The sequence below is a fragment of the Panulirus ornatus genome, chromosome 72 (genome assembly GCF_036320965.1).
Source record: "Panulirus ornatus isolate Po-2019 chromosome 72, ASM3632096v1, whole genome shotgun sequence".
Taxonomy (NCBI): domain Eukaryota; kingdom Metazoa; phylum Arthropoda; class Malacostraca; order Decapoda; family Palinuridae; genus Panulirus; species Panulirus ornatus.
Window position 1 is genome coordinate 10,588,676 of NC_092295.1, and position 22,076 is coordinate 10,610,751.

General features: G+C 40.4%; 1 protein-coding gene across 1 annotated transcript in view; it reads right to left on the minus strand.

Annotated features, from left to right (window-relative positions):
• The window catches only part of LOC139748055 (dynein axonemal intermediate chain 1-like), a 553,383-nt gene that overhangs the window by 310,729 nt on the left and 220,578 nt on the right, over positions 1–22,076 (minus strand). Inside the window, exon 3 of the mRNA XM_071660634.1 lies at positions 624–776. Within this exon, the coding sequence (XP_071516735.1) occupies positions 624–776 (153 nt within the window). The remainder of the gene's footprint in view (positions 1–623; positions 777–22,076) is intronic.

Genomic DNA, 22,076 nt, shown 5'->3' on the forward strand with positions numbered 1-22,076 from the left:
CCTGAACATGCAGGAGGGTGAAAGGAGGGCAAGGAATAGAGTGAATTGGAGCGATGTGGTATACAGGGGTTGACGTGCTGTCAGTGGATTGAATCAAGGCATGTGAAGCGTCTGGGGTAAACCATGGAAAGCTGTGTAGGTATGTATATTGCGTGTGTGGACGTGTGTATGTACATGTGTATAGGGGGGGGGTTGGGCCATTTCTTTCGTCTGTTTCCTTGCGCTACCTCGCAAACGCGGGAGACAACGACAAAGTATAAAAAAAAAAAAAATATATATATATATATATATATATATATATATATATATATATATATATATATATATATATATATATACACACACATATATATATATATATATATATATATATATATATATATATATATATATATATATATATATAAACAGATAGATAGATAGAAATATAGATACAAATTTACTATGGCCGTGATCATTGCATTCAGTTGCTCGCACTCTGTTAATTAACATGAGAATATGAGTGTTCTATAATATATATGTGGCGGGGTAAAAGGAAAACGGGAAACCACCATTTTGTGAGTTATATGCATACTTTCGGTCATTCTGTCATGTCAGGAATGATGGTGATGGTGGAAACTTACTTCCTAAATATTCTGACTTGGCGTCCCTTGGCGGGTCTGGCCCGGGTATCTATGACTCTAGGTCTGCCTTTCGCTGCCGGTACATCCTTTCCCAGGATCCTTGACAGTCGCACCAGCATCCTGAGCCTTATAAGCACTGGCTGCGTCGTCTTCCTGCAAGATGGAAAAGAAATGAGTGCTGAGGAACTAGCTTATCTTGTCACAGCGGCTGAATGGGTAAGGAGGTGAAGTTCATGAAAATTGTCCTTTGGAAATGGTAATGGAAGTGCTGGGGGAGTGTGAGGTACTGGGTTGTTTGAAGCGTCAGGAGAAATCATCTGGAGTGAGGATAAGAGACTTGAGAATATGAAGACTTTCGATTTCTTTCTACTATATTTTGTCTCTAGTCGTCTTGCGTTATTAGCAATCTTCGACTCATAATTTCATTCACTCTCATGTTTTTACTCATCTCTGTACCATTTTACATCCCTGTAATGCTAGCCTCCCTCAATTGCTTGCTCTCACTCTTACTGTACATTACTTCCGAGAAGCTAGAAAAACACTCTTGGTGGGACAGACACGATTAAGTGAAATTCATTTATTTCGGAAGATCATTTCCTCTTGTCTTTCTCTCTAAAGATACGCTTGGATGTCCTCTGAAAATTCGTCTATCATCCTTTCCCTTCATCGAGTACAGTTTCCACTAACTGACCCCCTACACTTTCTTGATCAACCTACCATCAACCACTTTGCTTCAAGAATGTTGTTGAATGTATCCAGATCCCAACCATATTCATTCCCAGAAAATCTAATCAAACTCTTCAGATGGACGATCAGACTTCATTGGTTGTAATTTTCATACACACACACAAAACATAAAAGAATTCACACTTGCCACGCCATCCCGAGCCCCACACATGATGCACTTCTAAATCAAACCAATAGCATCACTTCTTTCAAGCATCTCTACTCTCAAAGAACACACTAACATACTAATGGAACATTAATCAAAGATTAATTGCAAACCAACCGCGACCATCAAGAAATCAGTTATGAACAAACCACACAAAATCTACTGCGACAGAGCTGTTCATCCACTATCTACTCCCACTGACGATCACACTCAGTTAGAAATAAAGAACTGTTCTGCAGCAAGACCGACTATATATCAGACTGCCTCATAAAACACATCGGCTCATTGATAGTCCAAGCATTCACGCACATCTTCAACCATTCTTGGGTACACACCAAAATCCCAAACTTCTAGAGACTTGTCATCTTATTTTCATTCATGAAAATGTCCAAACCATCCTGTTTCCCTTCCTTCTATCGTCTTGCATCCCTGCTATCATCATTACATAGACACCTGGAATACTTAATCCATTATTGAGCTAACCAAAGTATCCCACTTTCCCTTCCATTATGTGGCTTTCGATCCTGTTACTGTAATGTTAAATACGCTCTAACCTTACGCAACGCACCTGGATTGTTTCAACTAACGACAAACTCTCCTGTATAGACCTAGTGATGATAGAAATAAAAGATTTATTCGACACTGTCTGCCTGAAGTCAGGGATTATTTCCGTCTCGTAAGGATGCGTGACACAACACGAGACCCTTGAATGAGCGTATGGTTCCGGCGGAGATACTATTTCAAGCTCATCATGACCAAGTGGTAAGATACCCACCTGCCACACACAGGGACCTGGTTCGATTCACGGGGTATAACGGTACATTGTTTACACCAAGTATCATCTGCACATTGAATGTTTGATATGCATATACTGTGTGACTTGGGAAGAGAAGTCCATTAAAAACCCTTACATCCTTGTCCTTAGCGTGAGCGATAGTATTTCCACCTCAGAGGGTACGTGAGGCATCACGAAATGCGTGAGCCAGCGATGGTCACATCAGAAAATGCAGTTCTAAGCTCATCATGGTTTAAGAGTTACATTACCTGGTTGCCAGACAGATATATATATATATATATATATATATATATATATATATATATATATATATATATATATATATATATATATATATATATATATTATCCCTGGGGATGGGGGATTAAGAATACTTCCCACGTATTCCCTGCGTGTCGTAGAAGGCGACTAAAAGGGGAGGGAGTGGGAGGCTGGAAATCCTCCCCTTTCGTTTTTTTTTAATTTTCCAAAAGAAGGAACAGAGGGGGGCCAGGTGAGGATATTCCACAAAGGCCCAGTCCTCTGTTCTTAACGCTACCTCGCTAACGCGGGAAATGGCGAATAGTTTAAAAGAAAAAGAAAGAAAATATATATATATATATATATATATATATATATATATATATATATATATATATATATATATATATATATATATATATATATATATATATCTATGTATATATATATATATATATATATATATATATATATATTTTTTTTTTTTTTTTTTTTTTATACTTTGTCGCTGTCTCCCGCGTTTGCGAGGTAGCGCAAGGAAACAGACGAAAGAAATGGCCCAACCCCCCCCCATACACATGTACATACACACGTCCACACACGCAAATATACATACCTACACAGCTTTCCATGGTTTACCCCAGACGCTTCACATGCCTTGATTCAATCCACTGACAGCACGTCAACCCCTGTATACCACATCGCTCCAATTCACTCTATTCCTTGCCCTCCTTTCACCCTCCTGCATGTTCAGGCCCCGATCACACAAAATCCTTTTCACTCCATCTTTCCACCTCCAATTTGGTCTCCCTCTTCTCCTCGTTCCCTCCACCTCCGACACATATATCCTCTTGGTCAATCTTTCCTCACTCATTCTCTCCATGTGCCCAAACCACTTCAAAACACCCTCTTCTGCTCTCTCAACCACGCTCTTTTTATTTCCACACATCTCTCTTACCCTTACGTTACTTACTCGATCAAACCACCTCACACCACACATTGTCCTCAAACATCTCATTTCCAGCACATCCATCCTCCTACGCACAACTCTATCCATAGCCCACGCCTCGCAACCATACAACATTGTTGGAACTACTATTCCTTCAAACATACCCATTTTTGCTTTCCGGGATAATGTTCTCGACTTCCACACATTTTTCAAGGCTCCCAAAATTTTCGCCCCCTCCCCCACCCTATGATCCACTTCCGCTTCCATGGTTCCATCCGCTGACAGATCCACTCCCAGATATCTAAAACACTTCACTTCCTCCAGCCTCTCACCATTCAAACTCACCTCCCAATTGACTTGACCCTCAACCCTACTGTACCTAATAACCTTGCTCTTATTGACATTTACTCTTAACTTTCTTCTTCCACACACTTTACCAAACTCCGTCACCAGCTTCTGCAGTTTCTCACATGAATCCGCCACCAGCGCTGTATCATCAGCGAACAACAACTGACTCACTTCCCAAGCTCTCTCATCCCCAACAGACTTCATACTTGCCCCTCTTTCCAAAACTCTTGCATTTACCTCCCTAACAACCCCATCCATAAACAAATTAAACAACCATGGAGACATCACACACCCCTGCCGCAAACCTACATTCACTGAGAACCAATCACTTTCCTCTCTTCCTACACGTACACATGCCTTACATCCTCGATAAAAACTTTTCACTGCTTCTAACAACTTTCCTCCCACACCATATATTCTTAATACCTTCCACAGAGCATCTCTATCAACTCTATCATATCCCTTCTCCAGATCCATAAATGCTACATACAAATCCATTTGCTTTTCTAAGTATTTCTCACATACATTCTTCAAAGCAAACACCTGATCCACACATCCTCTACCACTTCTGAAACCACACTGCTCTTCCCCAATCTGATGCTCTGTACATGCCTTCACCCTCTCAATCAATACCCTCCCATATAATTTACCAGGAATACTCAACAAACTTATACCTCTGTAATTTGAGCACTCACTCTTATCCCCTTTGCCTTTGTACAATGGCACTATGCAAGCATTCCGCCAATCCTCAGGCACCTCACCATGAGTCATACATACATTAAATAACCTTACCAACCAGTCAACAATACAGTCACCCCCTTTTTTAATAAATTCCACTGCAATACCATCCAAACCTGCTGCCTTGCCGGCTTTCATCTTCCGCAAAGCTTTTACTACCTCTTCTCTGTTTACCAAATCATTTTCCCTAACCCTCTCACTTTGCACACCACCTCGACCCAAACACCCTATATCTGCCACTCTGTCATCAGACACATTCAACAAACCTTCAAAATACTCATTCCATCTCCTTCTCACATCACCACTACTTGTTATCACCTCCCCATTTACGCCCTTCACTGAAGTTCCCATTTGCTCCCTTGTCTTACGCACCCTATTTACCTCCTTCCAGAACATCTTTTTATTCTCCCTAAAATTTACTGATAGTCTCTCACCCCAACTCTCATTTGCCCTTTTTTTCACCTCTTGCACCTTTCTCTTGACCTCCTGTCTCTTTCTTTTATACTTCTCCCACTCAATTGCATTTTTTCCCTGCAAAAATCGTCCAAATGCCTCTCTCTTCTCTTTCACTAATACTCTTACTTCTTCATCCCACCACTCACTACCCTTTCTAAACAGCCCACCTCCCACTCTTCTCATGCCACAAGCATCTTTTGCGCAATCCATCACTGATTCCCTAAATACATCCCATTCCTCCCCCACTCCCCTTACTTCCATTGTTCTCACCTTTTTCCATTCTGTACACAGTCTCTCCTGATATATATATATATATATATATATATATATATATATATATATATATATATATATATATATATATATATATATATATATATATATATATATATATATATATGTATATATATATATACATATATATATATATATATATATATATATATATATATATATATATATATATATATATATATATATATATATATATATATATATATATACTTAGAAAAGCAAATAGATTTGTATGTAGCATTTATGGATCTGGAGAAGGCATATGATAGAGTTGATAGAGATGCTCTGTGGAAGGTATTAAGAATATATGGTGTGGGAGGAAAGTTGATAGAAGCAGTGAAAAGTTTTTATCGAGGATGTAAGGCATGTGTACGTGTAGGAAGACAGGAAAGTGATTGGTTCTCAGTGAATGTAGGTTTGCGGCAGGGGTGTGTGATGTCTCCATGGTTGTTTAATTTGTTTATGGATGGGGTTGTTAGGGAGGTAAATGCAAGAGTTTTGGAAAGAGGGGCAAGTATGAAGTCTGTTGGGGATGAGAGAGCTTGGAAAGTGAGTCAGTTGTTGTTCGCTGATGATACAGCGCTGGTGGCTGATTCATGTGAGAAACTGCAGAAGCTGGTGACTGAGTTTGGTAAAGTGTGTGGAAGAAGAAAGTTAAGAGTAAATGTGAATAAGAGCAAGGTTATTAGGTACAGTAGGGTTGAGGGTCAAGTCAATTGGGAGGTGAGTTTGAATGGAGAAAAACTGGAGGAAGTGAAGTGTTTTAGATATCTGGGAGTGGACCTGGCAGCGGATGGAACCATGGAAGCGGAAGTAGATCTTAGGGTGGTGGAGGGGGCGAAAATTCTGGGGGCCTTGAAGAATGTGTGGAAGTCGAGAACATTATCTCGGATGGCAAAAATGGGTATGTTTGAAGGAATAGTGGTTCCAACAATGTTGTATGGTTGCGAGGCGTGGGCTATGGATAGAGTTGGGCGCAGGAGGATGGATGTGCTGGAAATGAGATGTTTGAGGACAATGTGTGGTGTGAGGTGGTTTGATCGAGTAAGTAACGTAAGGGTAAGAGAGATGTGTGGAAATAAAAAGAGCGTGGTTGAGAGAGCAGAAGAGGGTGTTTTGAAATGGTTTGGGCACATGGAGAGAATGAGTGAGGAAAGATTGACCAAGAGGATATATGTGTCGGAGGTGGAGGGAACGAGGAGAAGAGGGAGACCAAATTGGAGGTGGAAAGACGGAGTGAAAAAGATTTTGTGTGATCGGGGCCTGAACATGCAGGACGGTGAAAGGAGGGCAAGGAATAGAGTGAATTGGATCGATGTGGTATACCGAGGTTGACGTGCTGTCAGTGGATTGAATCAGGGCATGTGAAACGTCTGGGGTAAACCATGGAAAGCTGTGTAGGTATGTATATTTGCGTGTGTGGACGTATGTATATACATGTGTATGGGGGTGGGTTGGGCCATTTCTTTCGTCTGTTTCCTTGCGCTACCTTGCAAACGCGGGAGACGGCGGCAAAAAAAAAAAAAAATATATATGAATGGAGAGAAACTGGAGGAAGTAAAGTGTTTTAGATATCTGAGAGTGGATCTGGCAGCGGATGGAACCATGGAAGCGGAAGTGGATCATAGGGTGGAGGAGGAAGCGAAAATCCTGGGAGCCTTAGAGAATGTGCGGAAGTCGAGAACATTATCTCGGAAAGCAAAAATGGGTATGTTTGAAAGAATGGTGGTTCCAGCAATGTTGTATGGTTGCGAGGCGTGGGCTATGGATAGAATTGTGCGCAGGAGGGTGGATGTGCTGGAAATGAGATGTTTGAGGACAATGTGTGGTGTGAGGTGGTTTGATCGAGTAAGTAACGTAAGGGTAACAGAGATGTGTGGAAATAAAAAGAGCGTGGTTGAGAGAGCAAAAGAGGGTGTTTTGAAATGGTTTGGGCACATGGAGAGAATGAGTGAGGAAAGATTGACCAAGAGGATATATGTGTCGGAGGTGAAGGGAACGAGGAGAAGTGAGAGACCAAATTGGAGGAGGAAAGACGGAGTGAAAAAGATTTTGTGTGATCGGGGCCTGAATATGCAGGAGGGTGAAAGGAGGGCAAGGAATAGAGTGAATTGGATCGATGTGGTATACCGGGGTTGACGTGCTGTCAGTGGATTGAATCAGGGCATGTGAAGCGTCTGGGGTAAACCATGGAAAGCTATGTAGGTATGTATATTTGCGTGTGTGGACGTATGTATATACGTGTGTATGGGGGTGGTTTGGGCCATTTCTTTTGTCTGTTTCCTTGCGCTACCTCGCAAACGCGGGAGACAGCAGCAAAAAAAAAAGAAAAATAATATATATATATATATATATATATATATATATATATATATATATATATATATATATATATATATATATATATATATATATATATATATACATGTGTATGGGGGTGGGTTGGGCCATTTCTTTCGTCTGTTTCCTTGCGATACCTCGCAAACGCGGGAGACAGTGACAAAGCAAAATAAATAAGATAAAAATATATATATATATATATATATATATATATATATATATATATATATATATATATATATATATATATATATATATATATATATCTTTTTCTTTTCTTCTAAACTATTCACCATTTCCCGCGTTAGCGAGGTAACGTTATGAGCAGAGAACTGGGCCATTTTTGGAATATCCTCACCTGGCCCCCTCTGTCCCTTCTGTTGGAAAATTAAGAAAAAAAAAACGAGAGGGGAGGATTTCCAGCCCCCCGCTCCCTCCCCTTTTAGTCGCCTTCTACGACACGCAGGGAATACGTGGAAAGTATTCTTAATCCCCCATCCCCAGGGATAATATATATATATATATATATATATATATATATATATATATATATATATATATATATATATATATATATATATATATATATATATATATATATATTTTTCCAAACTATTCGCCATTTCCCGCGTTAGCGAGGTAGCGTTAAGAACAGAAGACTGAGCCTTTCAGGGGAATATCTTCACCTGGCCACCTTCTCTGTTCCTTCTTTTGGAAAATTAAAAAAAAAAATACCGACAGGGGAGTATTTCCAGCCCCCCGCTCCCTTGCCTTTTAGTCGCCTTCTACGACACAAAGGGAATACGTGGGAAGTATTCTTTCTCCCCTATCCCCATGGATAATATATATATATATATATATATATATATATATATATATATATATATATATATATATATATATATATATATATATATATATATATCCATCACTGATTCCCTAAATACATCCCATTCCTCCCCCACTCCCCTTACTTCCATTGTTCTCACCTTTTTCCATTCTGTACTCAGTCTCTCCTGGTACTTCCTCACACAGGTCTCCTTCTCAAGCTCACTTACTCTCACCACCCTCTTCACCCCAACATTCACTCTTCTTTTCTGAAAACCCATACAAATCTTCACCTTAGCCTCCACAAGATAATGATCAGACATCCCTCCAGTTGCACCTCTCAGCACATTAACATCCAAAAGTCTCTCTTTCGCACGCCTGTCAATTAACACGTAATCCAATAACGCTCTCTGGCCATCTCTCCTACTTACATAAGTATACTTATGTATATCTCGCTTTTTAAACCAGGTATTCCCAATCACCAGTCCTTTTTCAGCACATAAATCTACAAGCTCTTCACCATTTCCATTTACAACACTGAACACCCCATGTATACCAATTATTCCCTCAACTGCCACATTACTCACCTTTGCATTCAAATCACCCATCACTATGACCCGGTCTCGTGCATCAAAACCACTAACACACTCATTCAGCTGCTCCCAAAACAATTGCCTCTCTTGATCTTTCTTCTCATGCCCAGGTGCATATGCACCAATAATCACCCACCTCTCTCCATCAAATTACAGAGGTATAAGTTTGTTGAGTATTCCTGGTAAATTATATGGGAGGGTATTGATTGAGTGGGTGAAGGCATGTACAGAGCATCAGATTGGGGAAGAGCAGTGTGGTTTCAGAAGTGGTAGAGGATGTGTGGATCAGGTGTTTGCTTTGAAGAATGTATGTGAGAAATACTTAGAAAAGCAAATGGATTTGTATGTAGCATTTATGGATCTGGAGAAGGCATATGATAGAGTTGATAGAGATGCTCTGTGGAAGGTATTAAGAATATATGGTGTGGGAGGAAAGTTGTTAGAAGCAGTGAAAAGTTTTTATCGAGGATGTAAGGCATGTGTACGTGTAGGAAGAGAGGAAAGTGATTGGTTCTCAGTGAATGTAGGTTTGTGGCAGGGGTGTGTGATGTCTCCATGGTTGTTTAATTTGTTTATGGATGGGGTTGTTAGGGAGGTAAGTGCAAGAGTTTTGGACAGAGGGGCAAGTATGAAGTCTGTTGGGGATGAGAGAGCTTGGGAAGTGAGTCAGTTGTTGTTCGCTGATGATACAGCGCTGGTGGCTGATTCATGTGAGAAATTGCAGAAGCTGGTGACTGAGTTTGGAAAAGTGTGTGGAAGAAGAAAGTTAAGAGTAAATGTGAATAAGAGCAAGGTTATTAGGTACAGTAGGGTTGAGGGTCAAGTCAATTGGGAGGTGAGTTTGAATGGAGAAAAACTGGAGGAAGTGAAGTGTTTTAGATATCTGGGAGTGGATCTGGCAGCGGATGGAACCATGGAATCGGAAGTGGATCATAGGGTGGGGGAGGGGGCGAAAATCCTGGGGGCCTTGAAGAATGTGTGGAAGTCGAGAACATTATCTCGGAAAGCAAAAATGGGTATGTTTGAAGGAATAGTGGTTCCAACAATGTTGTATGGTTGCGAGGCGTGGGCTATGGATAGAGTTGTGCGCAGGAGGATGGATGTGCTGGAAATGAGATGTTTGAGGACAATGTGTGGTGTGAGGTGGTTTGATCGAGTGAGTAACGTAAGGGTAAGAGAGATGTGTGGAAATAAAAAGAGCGTGGTTGAGAGAGCAGAAGAGGGTGTTTTAAAGTGGTTTGGGCACATGGAGAGGATGAGTGAGGAAAGATTGTCCAAGAGGATATATGTGTCGGAGGTGGAGGGAACAAGGAGAAGAGGGAGACCAAATTGGAGGTGGAAAGATGGAGTGAAAAAGATTTTGTGTGATCGGGGCCTGAACATGCAGGAGGGTGAAAGGAGGGCAAGGAATAGAGTGAATTGGAGCGATGTGGTATATCGGGGTTGACGTGCTGTCAGTGGATTGAAGCAGGGCATGTGAAGCGTCTGGGGTAAACCATGGAAAGCTGTGTAGGTATGTATATTTGCGTGTGTGGACGTATGTATATACATGTGTATGGGGGGGGTTGGGCCATTTCTTTCGTCTGTTTCCTTGCGCTACCTCGCAAACGCGGGAGAAAGCGACAAAGTATAATAAAAAAAAAAATAATATATATATATATATATATATATATATATATATATATATATATATATATATATATATATATATATATATATATATATATATATATATATCTCGGAAAGCAAAAATGGGTATGTTTGAAGGAATAGTGGTTCCAACAATGTTGTATGGTTGCGAGGCGTGGACTATGGATAGAGTTGTGCGCAGGAGGATGGATGTGCTGCAAATGAGATGTTTGAGGACAATGTGTGGTGTGAGGTGGTTTGATCGAGTAAGTAACGTAAGGGTAAGAGAGATGTGTGGAAATAAAAAGAGCGTGGTTGAGAGAGCAGAAGAGGGTGTTTTGGAATGGTTTGGTCACATGGAGAGAATGAGTGAGGAAAGATTGCCCAAGAGGATATATGTGTCGGAGGTGGAGGGAACGAGGAGAAGAGGGAGACCAAATTGGAGGTGGAAAGATGGAGTGAAAAAGATTTTGTGTGATCGGGGCCTGAACATGCAGGAGGGTGAAAGGAGGGCAAGGAATAGAGTGAATTGGAGCGATGTGGTGTACCGGGGTTGACGTGCTGTCAGTGGATTGAATCAGGGCATGTGAAGCGTCTGGGTAAACCATGGAAAGCTGTGTAGGTATGTATATTTGCGTGTGTGGACGTATGTATATACATGTGTATGGGGGTGGGTTGGGCCATTTCTTTCGTCTGTTTCCTTGCGCTACCTCGCAAACGCGGAAGACAGCGACAAAGCAAAAAAAAAAAAATATATATATATATATATATATATATATATATATATATATATATATATATCCCTGGGGATAGGGGAGAAAGAATACTTCCCACGTATTCCCTGCGTGTCGTAGAAGGCGACTAAAAGGGGAGGGAGCGGGGGGCTGGAAATCCTCCCCTCTCACTTTTTTTTTTAATTTTCCAAAAGAGGGAACAGAGAAGGGGCCCAGGTGAGGATATTCCCTCAAGGGCCCAGTCCTCTGTTCTCAACGCTACCTCGCTAATGCGGGAAATGGCGAATAGTATGAAAGAAAAGAAAGATATATATATATATATATATATATATATATAGATATATATATATATATATATACATCATAGTGGAGAAAGAGGATAGGGGGGGGGGGGAAATACTTCCCACGCACTCCTCACGTGTCGTACAAGGCGACTAAACGGGGACGGGAGTGCAGGACTAGAAACCCTCCCCTCCTTGTATTTTAAACAGAGGAGTCACGCGAGCAGTGTCGAAATGTGTGTGGATGTAGCCAATATGAGAAAAAAAGGAGAGATATGCAGTATGTTTGAGGAAAGGAACCTGGATGTTTTGGCTCTGAGTGAAACAAAGCTCAAGTGTAAAGGGGAAGAGTGCTTTGCGAATGTCTTGGGAGTAAAGTTAGAGGTTAGTGAGAGGACAAGAGCAAGGGAAGGAGTAGCACTACTCCTGAAACAGGAGTGGTGGGCGTATGTGATAGAGTGTAAGAAAGTAAGCTATAGATTCATATGGGTAAAACTGAAAGTGGATGGAGAGAGATGGGTGATTATTGGTGCATATGTACCTGGGCATGAGAAGGAAAGATCATGACAGCTAAGAATTTTGGGAGCAGCTGAGTGAGTATGTTACTAGTTTTGATGCATGAGACCGGATTATAGTGATGGGTAATTTGAATGAAAAGGTGGGTGATATGGCAGTTGCGGGAATAATTGGTGTACATGGGGTGTTCAGAGTTGTAAATGGAAATGGTGAAGAGCTTGTAGATTTATGTGCTGATAAAGAACTGGTGATTGGGAATACCTAGTTTAAAAAGAGAGATAATGCATAAGTATACATAAGTAAGAAGGAGAGATGGCCAGAAAGCGTTATTAGATATGTGTTAATCGATAGGCGCGCGAAAGAGAGACTTTTCGATGTTAATGTGCTGAGAGGTGCAGCTGGAGGGATGTCTGATCATTATCTTGTGGAGGCGAAGTTGAAGATTTCTAGAAGTTTTCAGAAAAAAAGAGAAAATGTTGGGGTGAAGATATTGTTGAGAGTAAGTGAGCTTGGGAAAGAGACTTGCGTGAGGAAGTACCAGGAGAGACTAAGAACAGAATGGAAAAAGGTGAGACAAAAAGACGTATGGGAATAGGGGGAGGAATGGGATGTATTCAGGGAAGCAATGATGGCTTGCGCAAGATATGCTTCTGGCATGAGAAGCGTGGGAGGTGGGCAGATTAGAAAGGGTAGTGAGTGGTGGGATAAAGAAGTAATATTATTGGTGAAAGAGAAGAGAGAAGCATTTGGACGATTTTTCCAGGGAAATAATGCAAATGACTTGTAGATGTATAAAAGAAAGAGGCAAGAGGGCAACAGAAGGGTGCAAGAAGTGAAAAAGAGGTCAAATGAGAGTTGGGGTGAAAGAGTATCATTAAATTTTAGGGAGAATAAAAAGATGTTCTGGAAGGAGGTAGATAAAGTGCGTAAGACAAGGGAACAAATGAAAACATCAGTGAACGAGGCTAATGGGGAGTTGATAACAAGTAGTGGTGATGTGAGAAAGGGATGGAGTGAGTATTTTGAAGGTTTGTTGAATGTGTTTGATGATAAAGTGACAGATGTTGGTGTTGTGGTCGAGGTGGTGTTCAAAGTGAGATGGTTACGGAGAATGATTTGGTAAACAGAGAAGAGGTAGTAAAATCTTTCCGGAAAATGAAAGCCGGTAAGGCAGCAGGTTTGGATGATATTACAGTGAAATTTATTAAAAATGAGGTGACTGTATTGTTGACTGGTTGGTAAGATTATTTGAGGTATGTATGACTCATGGTGAGGTGCCTGATGATTGGAGGAATGCTTGCATAGTGCCATTTTTCAAAGGCAACGGGAATAAAAGTGAGTACTCAAATTACAGAGGTATAAGTTTGTTGAGAATTCCTGGGAAATTATATGGAAGGGTATGGACTGAGAGGGTGAAGACATGTACAGAGCATCAGATTGGGGAAGACTAGTTTGGCTTCAGAAGTGGTAGAGGAGGTGTGCATCAGGTGTTTGCTTTGAAGAATGTATGTGAGAAATATTAAGAAAAGCAAATGGATTTGTAGGTAGCATTTATGGATCTGGAGAAGGCATATGATAGAGCTGATAGAGATGCTCTGTGGAAGGTATTATGAATATATGGTGTGGGAGACTAGTTGTTAGAAGCAGTGAAAAGTTTTTATCGAGGATGTAAGGCATGTTTACGAGAAGGAAGAGAGGAAAGTGATTGGTTCTCAGTGAATGTTGGTGCTGCAAAGGTGCGTGATGTCTCCATGGCCATTTAATTTGATTATGGATGGGGTTGTTAGAGAGGTGAATGCAAGAGTTTTGGAAAGAGGGGCAAGTATGCAGTCTGTTATGGATAAGAGAGCTTGGGAAGTGAGTCACTTGTTATTCGCTGATGACACGACGCTGGTGGCTGATTCGGTTCAGAAACTGCAGAAGCTGGTGACTGAGATCACTAAAGTGTATGAGAAAAGAAAGCTGAGAGTAAATGTGAATAAGAGCAAGGTTGTTAGGTAAAATAGTGCTGAAGGACACTTCAGTTGGGAGGTAAGTTTGAATGGAAAAATAAAACTAGAGGAAGTGAGGGGTTTTAGATATCTGGGAGTGGATTTGGCAGCGGATGAAACTATGGAAAGCGGAAGTGAATCATTGGGTGGGGGAGAGGGCAAAAGTCCTGGGACCGTCGAAAAATGTATCTAAGTCGAGAACTTTCTCTTGGAAGCAAAAATGGGTATGTTTCAAGGAATAGTGGTTCCAACAATGTTAAATGGTTGCAAGGCGTAGGCTATAGATAGAGTTGTGCGAAGAAGGGTACATGTACTGGAAATGAGATGTTTGAGGACAATATGTGGTGTGAGGTGGTTTGATCGAGTAAATAATGAAAAGATAAGAGAATTGTGTGGTAAAAAAAAGAATGTGATTGAGAGAGCAGAAGAAGGTGTTTTGAAATGGTTTTGTCACATGGACTAAATGAGTGAGGAAAGATTGACGAACAGGATATGTGTTAGAGGTGGAGGGAACGAAAAGTGCGAGACCAAATTGGATTACTGAATTACGTGTTAATTGATAGGCACGCGAAGGAGGACACTTTTGGATGTTAATGTGCCGAGAGGGGCAACTGGAGGGATGTCTGATCATTATCTTGTGGAGGCAAAGGTAAAGATATGTAGAAGTTTTCAGAAAGGAAGAGAGAATGTTGGAGTGAAAAGATCAGTGAGAGTGAGTGAGCTTGGGAAGGAGACTTGTGTGAGGATGTACCAGGAGAAACTGAGTACAGAATGGAAAAAGGTGAAAACAAAGGGCGTAAGGGGAGTGGGTGAGGAACGGGATGTATTTAGGGAAGCAGTGATGACTTGGGCAAAAGTTGAATGTGATATGAGAAGAGTGGGAAAGGGTGGTGAGTGATGGGATCAAGAGGTAAGATTGTTAGTGAAAGAGAAGAGAGAGGCATTTGGACGATTTTTGCAAGGAAATAATGCAAATGACTGGGAGATGTATAAAACAAAGAAGCAGGAGGACAAGAGAACGGTGCAAGAGGTCAAAAAGAGGGCAAATGAGAGTTGGGGTGAGAGAGTATCATTAAATTTTAGGGAGAATAAAAAGATGTTTTGGAAGGAGGTAAATATAGTGCGTAAGACAAGGCAACAAAGGAGAACTTCAATGAAGGGGGCTAATGGAGAAGTGCTAACAAGTAGTGGTGATTTGAGAAGGAGATGGAGTGAATATTTTGAAGGTTTGTTGAATGTGTTTGATGATAGAGTGGCAGATATAGGGTGTTTTGGTCGAGGTGGTGTGCTAAGTGAGAGGGTTAGCGAGAATGATTTGGTAAACAGAGAAGAGGTAGTAAAAGCTTTGCGGAAGATGAAAGCCGGCAAGGCAGCGGGTTTGGATGGTAGTGCAGTGGAATTTATCAAAAAAGGGGGTGACTGGGTTGTTGACTTGTTGGTAAGGTTATTTAATGTATATATAACTCATGGTGAGGTGTCTGAGGATTAGCGGAATGCTTCCATAGTGCCATTATACAAAGACAAAGTGGATAAAAAGGAGTTTTCAAATTACAGAAGTATAAGGTTGTTGAGTATTCCTGGTAAATTATATGGTAGGGTATTGAGTGAGAGGGTGAAGGCATGTACAGAGCATCAGATTGGGGAAGAGCTGTGTGGTTTGAGAAGTGGTAAAGGATATGTGGATCAGGTGTTTGCTTTGAAGTCATTTATGTGAAAAATACTTAGAAAAGCCAATAGATTTGTATGTAGCATTTATGGGTCTGGAGAAGGCATATGATAGAGATGAAAGAGATACTCTACGGAAGGTCGAGAATGTAAGGCATGTGTACGTGTAGGAAGAGAGGAAAGTGATTGGTTCTAAGTGAATGTAGGTTTGCGGCAGGGGTGTGTGATGTCTCCAGGGTTGTTTAATTTGTTTATGGATCGGGCTGTTAGGGAGGTAAATGCAAGAGTTTTGGAAATTAGGGCAAGTATGCAGTGTGTTGTGGATTAGAGAGCCTGGGACGTGAGTCAGTTGTTGTTCGCTGATGATAGAGCGCTGGTGGCAGATTCGCGTGAGAAACGGCAGAAGCTGGTGACTGAGTTTGGTAAAGTGTGTGAAAGAAGATAGCTAGGAGTAAATGTGAATAAGAGCAAGGTTATTAAGTACAGTAGGGTTGAAGGTCAAGTCAATTGGGAGGCAGCTTTGAATGGAAAAAAACGGGAGGAATGAAGTGTTTTAGATATATGGGAGTGGATTTGGCAGTGGATGGAACCATGGAAACGGAAGTGGATCATAGGTTGGGGGGGAGAGAAAAAGTTCTGGGAGCGTTAAATAATGTGTGGAAGTCGAGAATATTATCTCGGAAAGCAAAAATGGGTATATTTGAAGAAAAGGTGATTCCAACAATGTTATATGGTTGCGAGGCGTGGGCTATGGATAGAGTTGTAAGGAGGAGGGTAGATGTGCTGGAAATGAGATATTTGAGGACAATATGCGGTGTGAGGTGGTTTGATTGAGTGATTAATGAAAGGGTAAGAGAGATGTGTGGTAATAAAAAGAGTGTGGTTGGGAGAGCAGAAGAGGGTGTTTTGAAATGGTTTGGTCACATGTAGAGAATGAGTGAGGAAAGATTGACCAAGAGTATATATACATATATATATATATATATATATATATATATATATATATATATATATATATATATATATATATATATATATATATATATATATATATATATATATATATATATCCCTGGGGAGCAAGAATACTTCCCACGTATTCCCTGCGTGTCGTAGAAGGCGACTAAAAGGGGAGGGAGCGGGGGGCTGGAAATCCTCCCCTCTCGTTTTTTTTTTAATTTTCCAAAAGAAGGAACAGAGAATTGGGCCAGGTGAGGGTAGTCCCTCAAAGGCTCAGTCCTCTGTTCTTAACGCTACCTCGCAAATGCGGGAAATGGCGAATAGTTTGAAAGAAAGATATATATATATATATATATATACATATATATATATATATATATATATATATATATATATATATATCTATATATATATATATATATATATATATATATATATATATATATATATATATATATATATATATATATATATATATATATATATATATATATATATATATATATATATATATATATATATATATATATATATATATATATATATATATATATATATATATATATATATATATATATATATATATATATATATATATATATATATATATATATATATATATATATATATATATATATATATATATATATATATATATATATATATATATATATACATATATATATATATACATATATATATATACATATATATATATACATATATATATATATATATATATATATATATATATATATATATATATATATATAAATATATATATATATATATATATATATATATATATATATATATATATATATATATATATATATATTTTGCCGCTGTCTCCCGCGTTTGCGAGGTAGCGCAAGGAAACAGACGAAAGAAATGGCCCAACCCACCCCCATACACATGTATATACATACGTCCACACACGCAAATATACATACCTACACAGCTTTCCATGGTTTACCCCAGACGCTTCACATGCCCTGATTTAATCCGCTGACAGCACGTCAACCCCGGTATATCACATCGATCCAATTCACTCTATTCCTTGCCCTCCTTTCACCCTCCTGCATGATCACACAAAATCTTTTTCACTCCATCTTTCCACCTCCAATTTGGTCTCCCACTTCTCGTCGTTCCTTCCACCTCCAACACATATATCCTCTTGGTTAATCTTTCCTAACTCATTCTCTCCCTGTGCCCAAACCATTCCAAAGCACCCTCTTCTGCTCTCTCAACCACGCTCTTTTTATTTCCACACATCTCTCTTACACTTACGTTACTTACTCGATCAAACCACCTCACACCACATATTGTCCTCAAACATCTCATTTCCAGCACATCCATCCTCCTGCGCACAACTCCATCCATAGCCCACGCCTCGCAACCATACAACATTGTTGGAACCACTATTCCTTCAAACATACCCATTTTTGCTTTCCGAGAAAATGTTCTCGACTTCCACACATTCTTCAAAGCTCCCAGGATTTTTGCCCCATCCCCCACCCTATGATCCACTTCCGCTTCCATGGTTCCATCCGCTGCCAGATCCACTCCCAGATAACTAAAACACTTTACTTCCTCCAGTTTTTGTCCATTCAAACTTACCTCCCAATTGACTTGACCCTCAACCCTACTGTACCTAATAACCTTGCTCTTACTCACATTTACTCTTAACTTTCTTCTTTCACACACTTTACCAAACTCAGTCACCAGCTTCTGCAGTTTTTCACATGAATCAGCCACCAGCGTTGTATCATCAGCGAACAACAACTGACTCACTTCACAAGCTCTCTCATCCCTAACTGACTTCATACTTGCCCCTATTTAAAAAAAACTCTTGCATTTACCTCCCTAACAACCCCATCCATAAACAAATTAAACAACCATGGACACATCACACACCCCTGCCGCAAACCTACATTCAATGAGAACCAATCACTTTCCTCTCTTCCTACACGTACACATACCTTACATCCTCGATAAAAACTTTTTACTGGTTCTAACAACTTGCCTCCCACACCATATATTCTTAATACCTTCCACAGAGCATCTCTATGAACTCTATCATATGCCTTCTCCATATCCATAAATGCTACATACAAATCCATTTGCTTTTCTAAGTATTTCTCACATACATTCTTCAAAGCAAACACCTGATCCACACATCCTCTACCACTTCTGAAAGCACACTGCTCTTCCCCAATCTGATGCTCTGTACATACCTTCACCCTCTCAATCAATACCCTACCATATAATTTACCAGGAATACTCAACAAACTTATACCTCTGTAATTTGAGCACTCACTCTTATCCCCTTTGCCTTTGTACAATGGCACTATGCACGCATTCCGCCAATCCTCAGGCACCTCACCGTGAGTCATACATACATTAAATAACCTTACCAACCAGTCAACAATACAGTCACCCCCTTTTTTAATAAATTCCACTGCAATACCATCCAAACCTGCTGCCTTGCCGGCTTTCATCTTCCACAAATCTTTTACTACCTCTTCTCTGTTTACCAAATCATTTTCCCTAACCCTCTCACTTTCCACACCACCTCGACCAAAACACCCTATATCTGCCACTCTATCATCAAACACATTCAACAAACTTTCAAAATACTCACTCCAGCTCCTTCTCGCATCACCACTACTTGTTATCACCTCCCAATTTGCGCCCTTCACTGAAGTTCCCAATTGCTTCCTTGTCTTACGAACTTTATTTACCTCCTTCCAGAACATCTTTTTACTCTCCCTAAAATTTAATGATACTCTCTCACCCCAACTCTCATTTGCCCTCTTTTTCACCTCTTGCACCTTTCTCTTGACCTCCTGTCTCTTTCTTTTATACATCTCCCACTCAACTACATTTTTTCCCTGCAAAAATCGTCCAAATGACTCTCTCTTCTCTTTCACTAAAAATCTTACTTCTTCATCCCACCACTCACTACACTTTCTAATCATCCCACCTCCCACTCTTCTCATGCCACAAGCATCTTTTGCGCAATCCATTACTGATTCCCTAAATACATCCCATTACTCCCCCACTCCCCTTACTTCCATTGTTCTCACCTTTTTCCATTCTGTACTCAGTCTCTCCTGGTACTTCCTCACACAAGTCTCCTTCCCAAGCTCACTTACTCTCACCACCCTCTTCACCACAACATTCACTATATATATATATATATATATATATATATATATATATATATATATATATATATATATATATATATATATATATTTTTATTTTTTTTTATTATACTTTGTCGCTGTCTCCCGCGTTTGCGAGGTAGCGCAAGGAAACAGAAGAAAGAAATGGCCCAGCCCCCCCCCCCATACACATGTATATACATACGTCCACACACGCAAATATACATACCTACACAGCTTTCCATGGTTTACCCCAGACGATTCACATGCCTTGATTCAATCCACTGACAGCACGTCAACCCCGGTATACCACATCGATCCAATTCACTCTATTCATTGCCCTCCTTCCACCCTCCTGCATGCTCAGGCCCCGATCACACAAAATCTTTTTCACTCCATCTTTCCACCTCCAATTTGGTCTCCCTCTTCTCCTTATTCCCTCCACCTCCGACACATATATCCTCTTGGTCAATCTTTCCTCACTCATCCTCTCCATGTGCCCAAACCACTTCAAAACACCCTCTTCTGCTCTCTCAACCACGCTCTTTTTATTTCCACACATCTCTCTTACCCTTACGTTACTCACTCGATCAAACCACCTCACACCACACATTGTCCTCAAACATCTCATTTCCAGCACATCCATCCTCCTGCGCACAACTCTATCCATAGCCCACGCCTCGCAACCATACAACATTGTTGGAACCACTATTCCTTCAAACATACCCATTTTTGCTTTCCGAGATAATGTTCTCGACTTCCACACATTCTTCAAGGCCCCCAGGATTTTCGCCCCCTCCCCCACCCTATGATCCACTTCCGCTTCCATGGTTCCATCCGCTGCCAGATCCACTCCCAGATATCTAAAACACTTCACTTCCTCCAGTTTTTCTCCATTCAAACTCACATCCCAATTGACTTGACCCTCAACCCTACTGTACCTAATAACCTTGCTCTTATTCACATTTACTCTTAACTTTCTTCTTCCACACACTTTACCAAACTCAGTCACCAGCTTCTGCAGTTTCTCACATGAATCAGCCACCAGCGCTGTATCATCAGCGAACAACAACTGACTCACTTCCCAAGCTCTCTCATCCCCAACAGACTTCATACTTGCCCCTCTTTCCAAAACTCTTGCATTTACCTCCCTAACAACCCCATCCATAAACAAATTAAACAACCATGGAGACATCACACGCCCCTGCCGCAAACCTACATTCACTGAGAACCAATCACTTTCCTCTCTTCCTACACGTACACATGCCTTACATCCTCGATAAAAACTTTTCACTGCTTCTAACAACTTTCCTCCCACACCATATATTCTTAATACCTTCCACAGAGCATCTCTATCAACTCTATCATATGCCTTCTCCAGATCCATAAATGCTACATACAAATCCATTTGCTTTTCTAAGTATTTCTCACATACATTCTTCAAAGCAAACACCTGATCCACACATCCTCTACCACTTCTGAAACCACACTGCTCTTCCCCAATCTGATGCTCTGTACATGCCTTCACCCTCTCAACCAATACCCTCCCATATAATTTACCAGGAATACTCAACAAACTTATACCTCTGTAATTTGAGCACTCACTATTATCCCCTTTGCCTTTGTACAATGGCACTATGCACGCATTCCGCCAATCCTCAGGCACCTCACCATGAGTCATACATACATTAAATAACCTTACCAACCAGTCAACAATACAGTCACCCCCTTTTTTAATAAATTCCACTGCAATACCATCCAAACCTGCTGCCTTGCCGGCTTTCATCTTCCGCAAAGCTTTCACTACCTCTTCTCTATTTACCAAATCATTTTCCCTAACCCTCTCACTTTGCACACCACGTCGACCAAAACACATTATATCTGCCACTCTATCATCAAACACATTCAACAAACCTTCAAAATACTCACTCCATCTCCTTCTCGCATCACCACTACTTGTTTTCACCTCCCCATTTGCGCCCTTCACTGAAGTTCCCATTTGCTCCCTTGTCTTACGCACTTTATTTACCTCC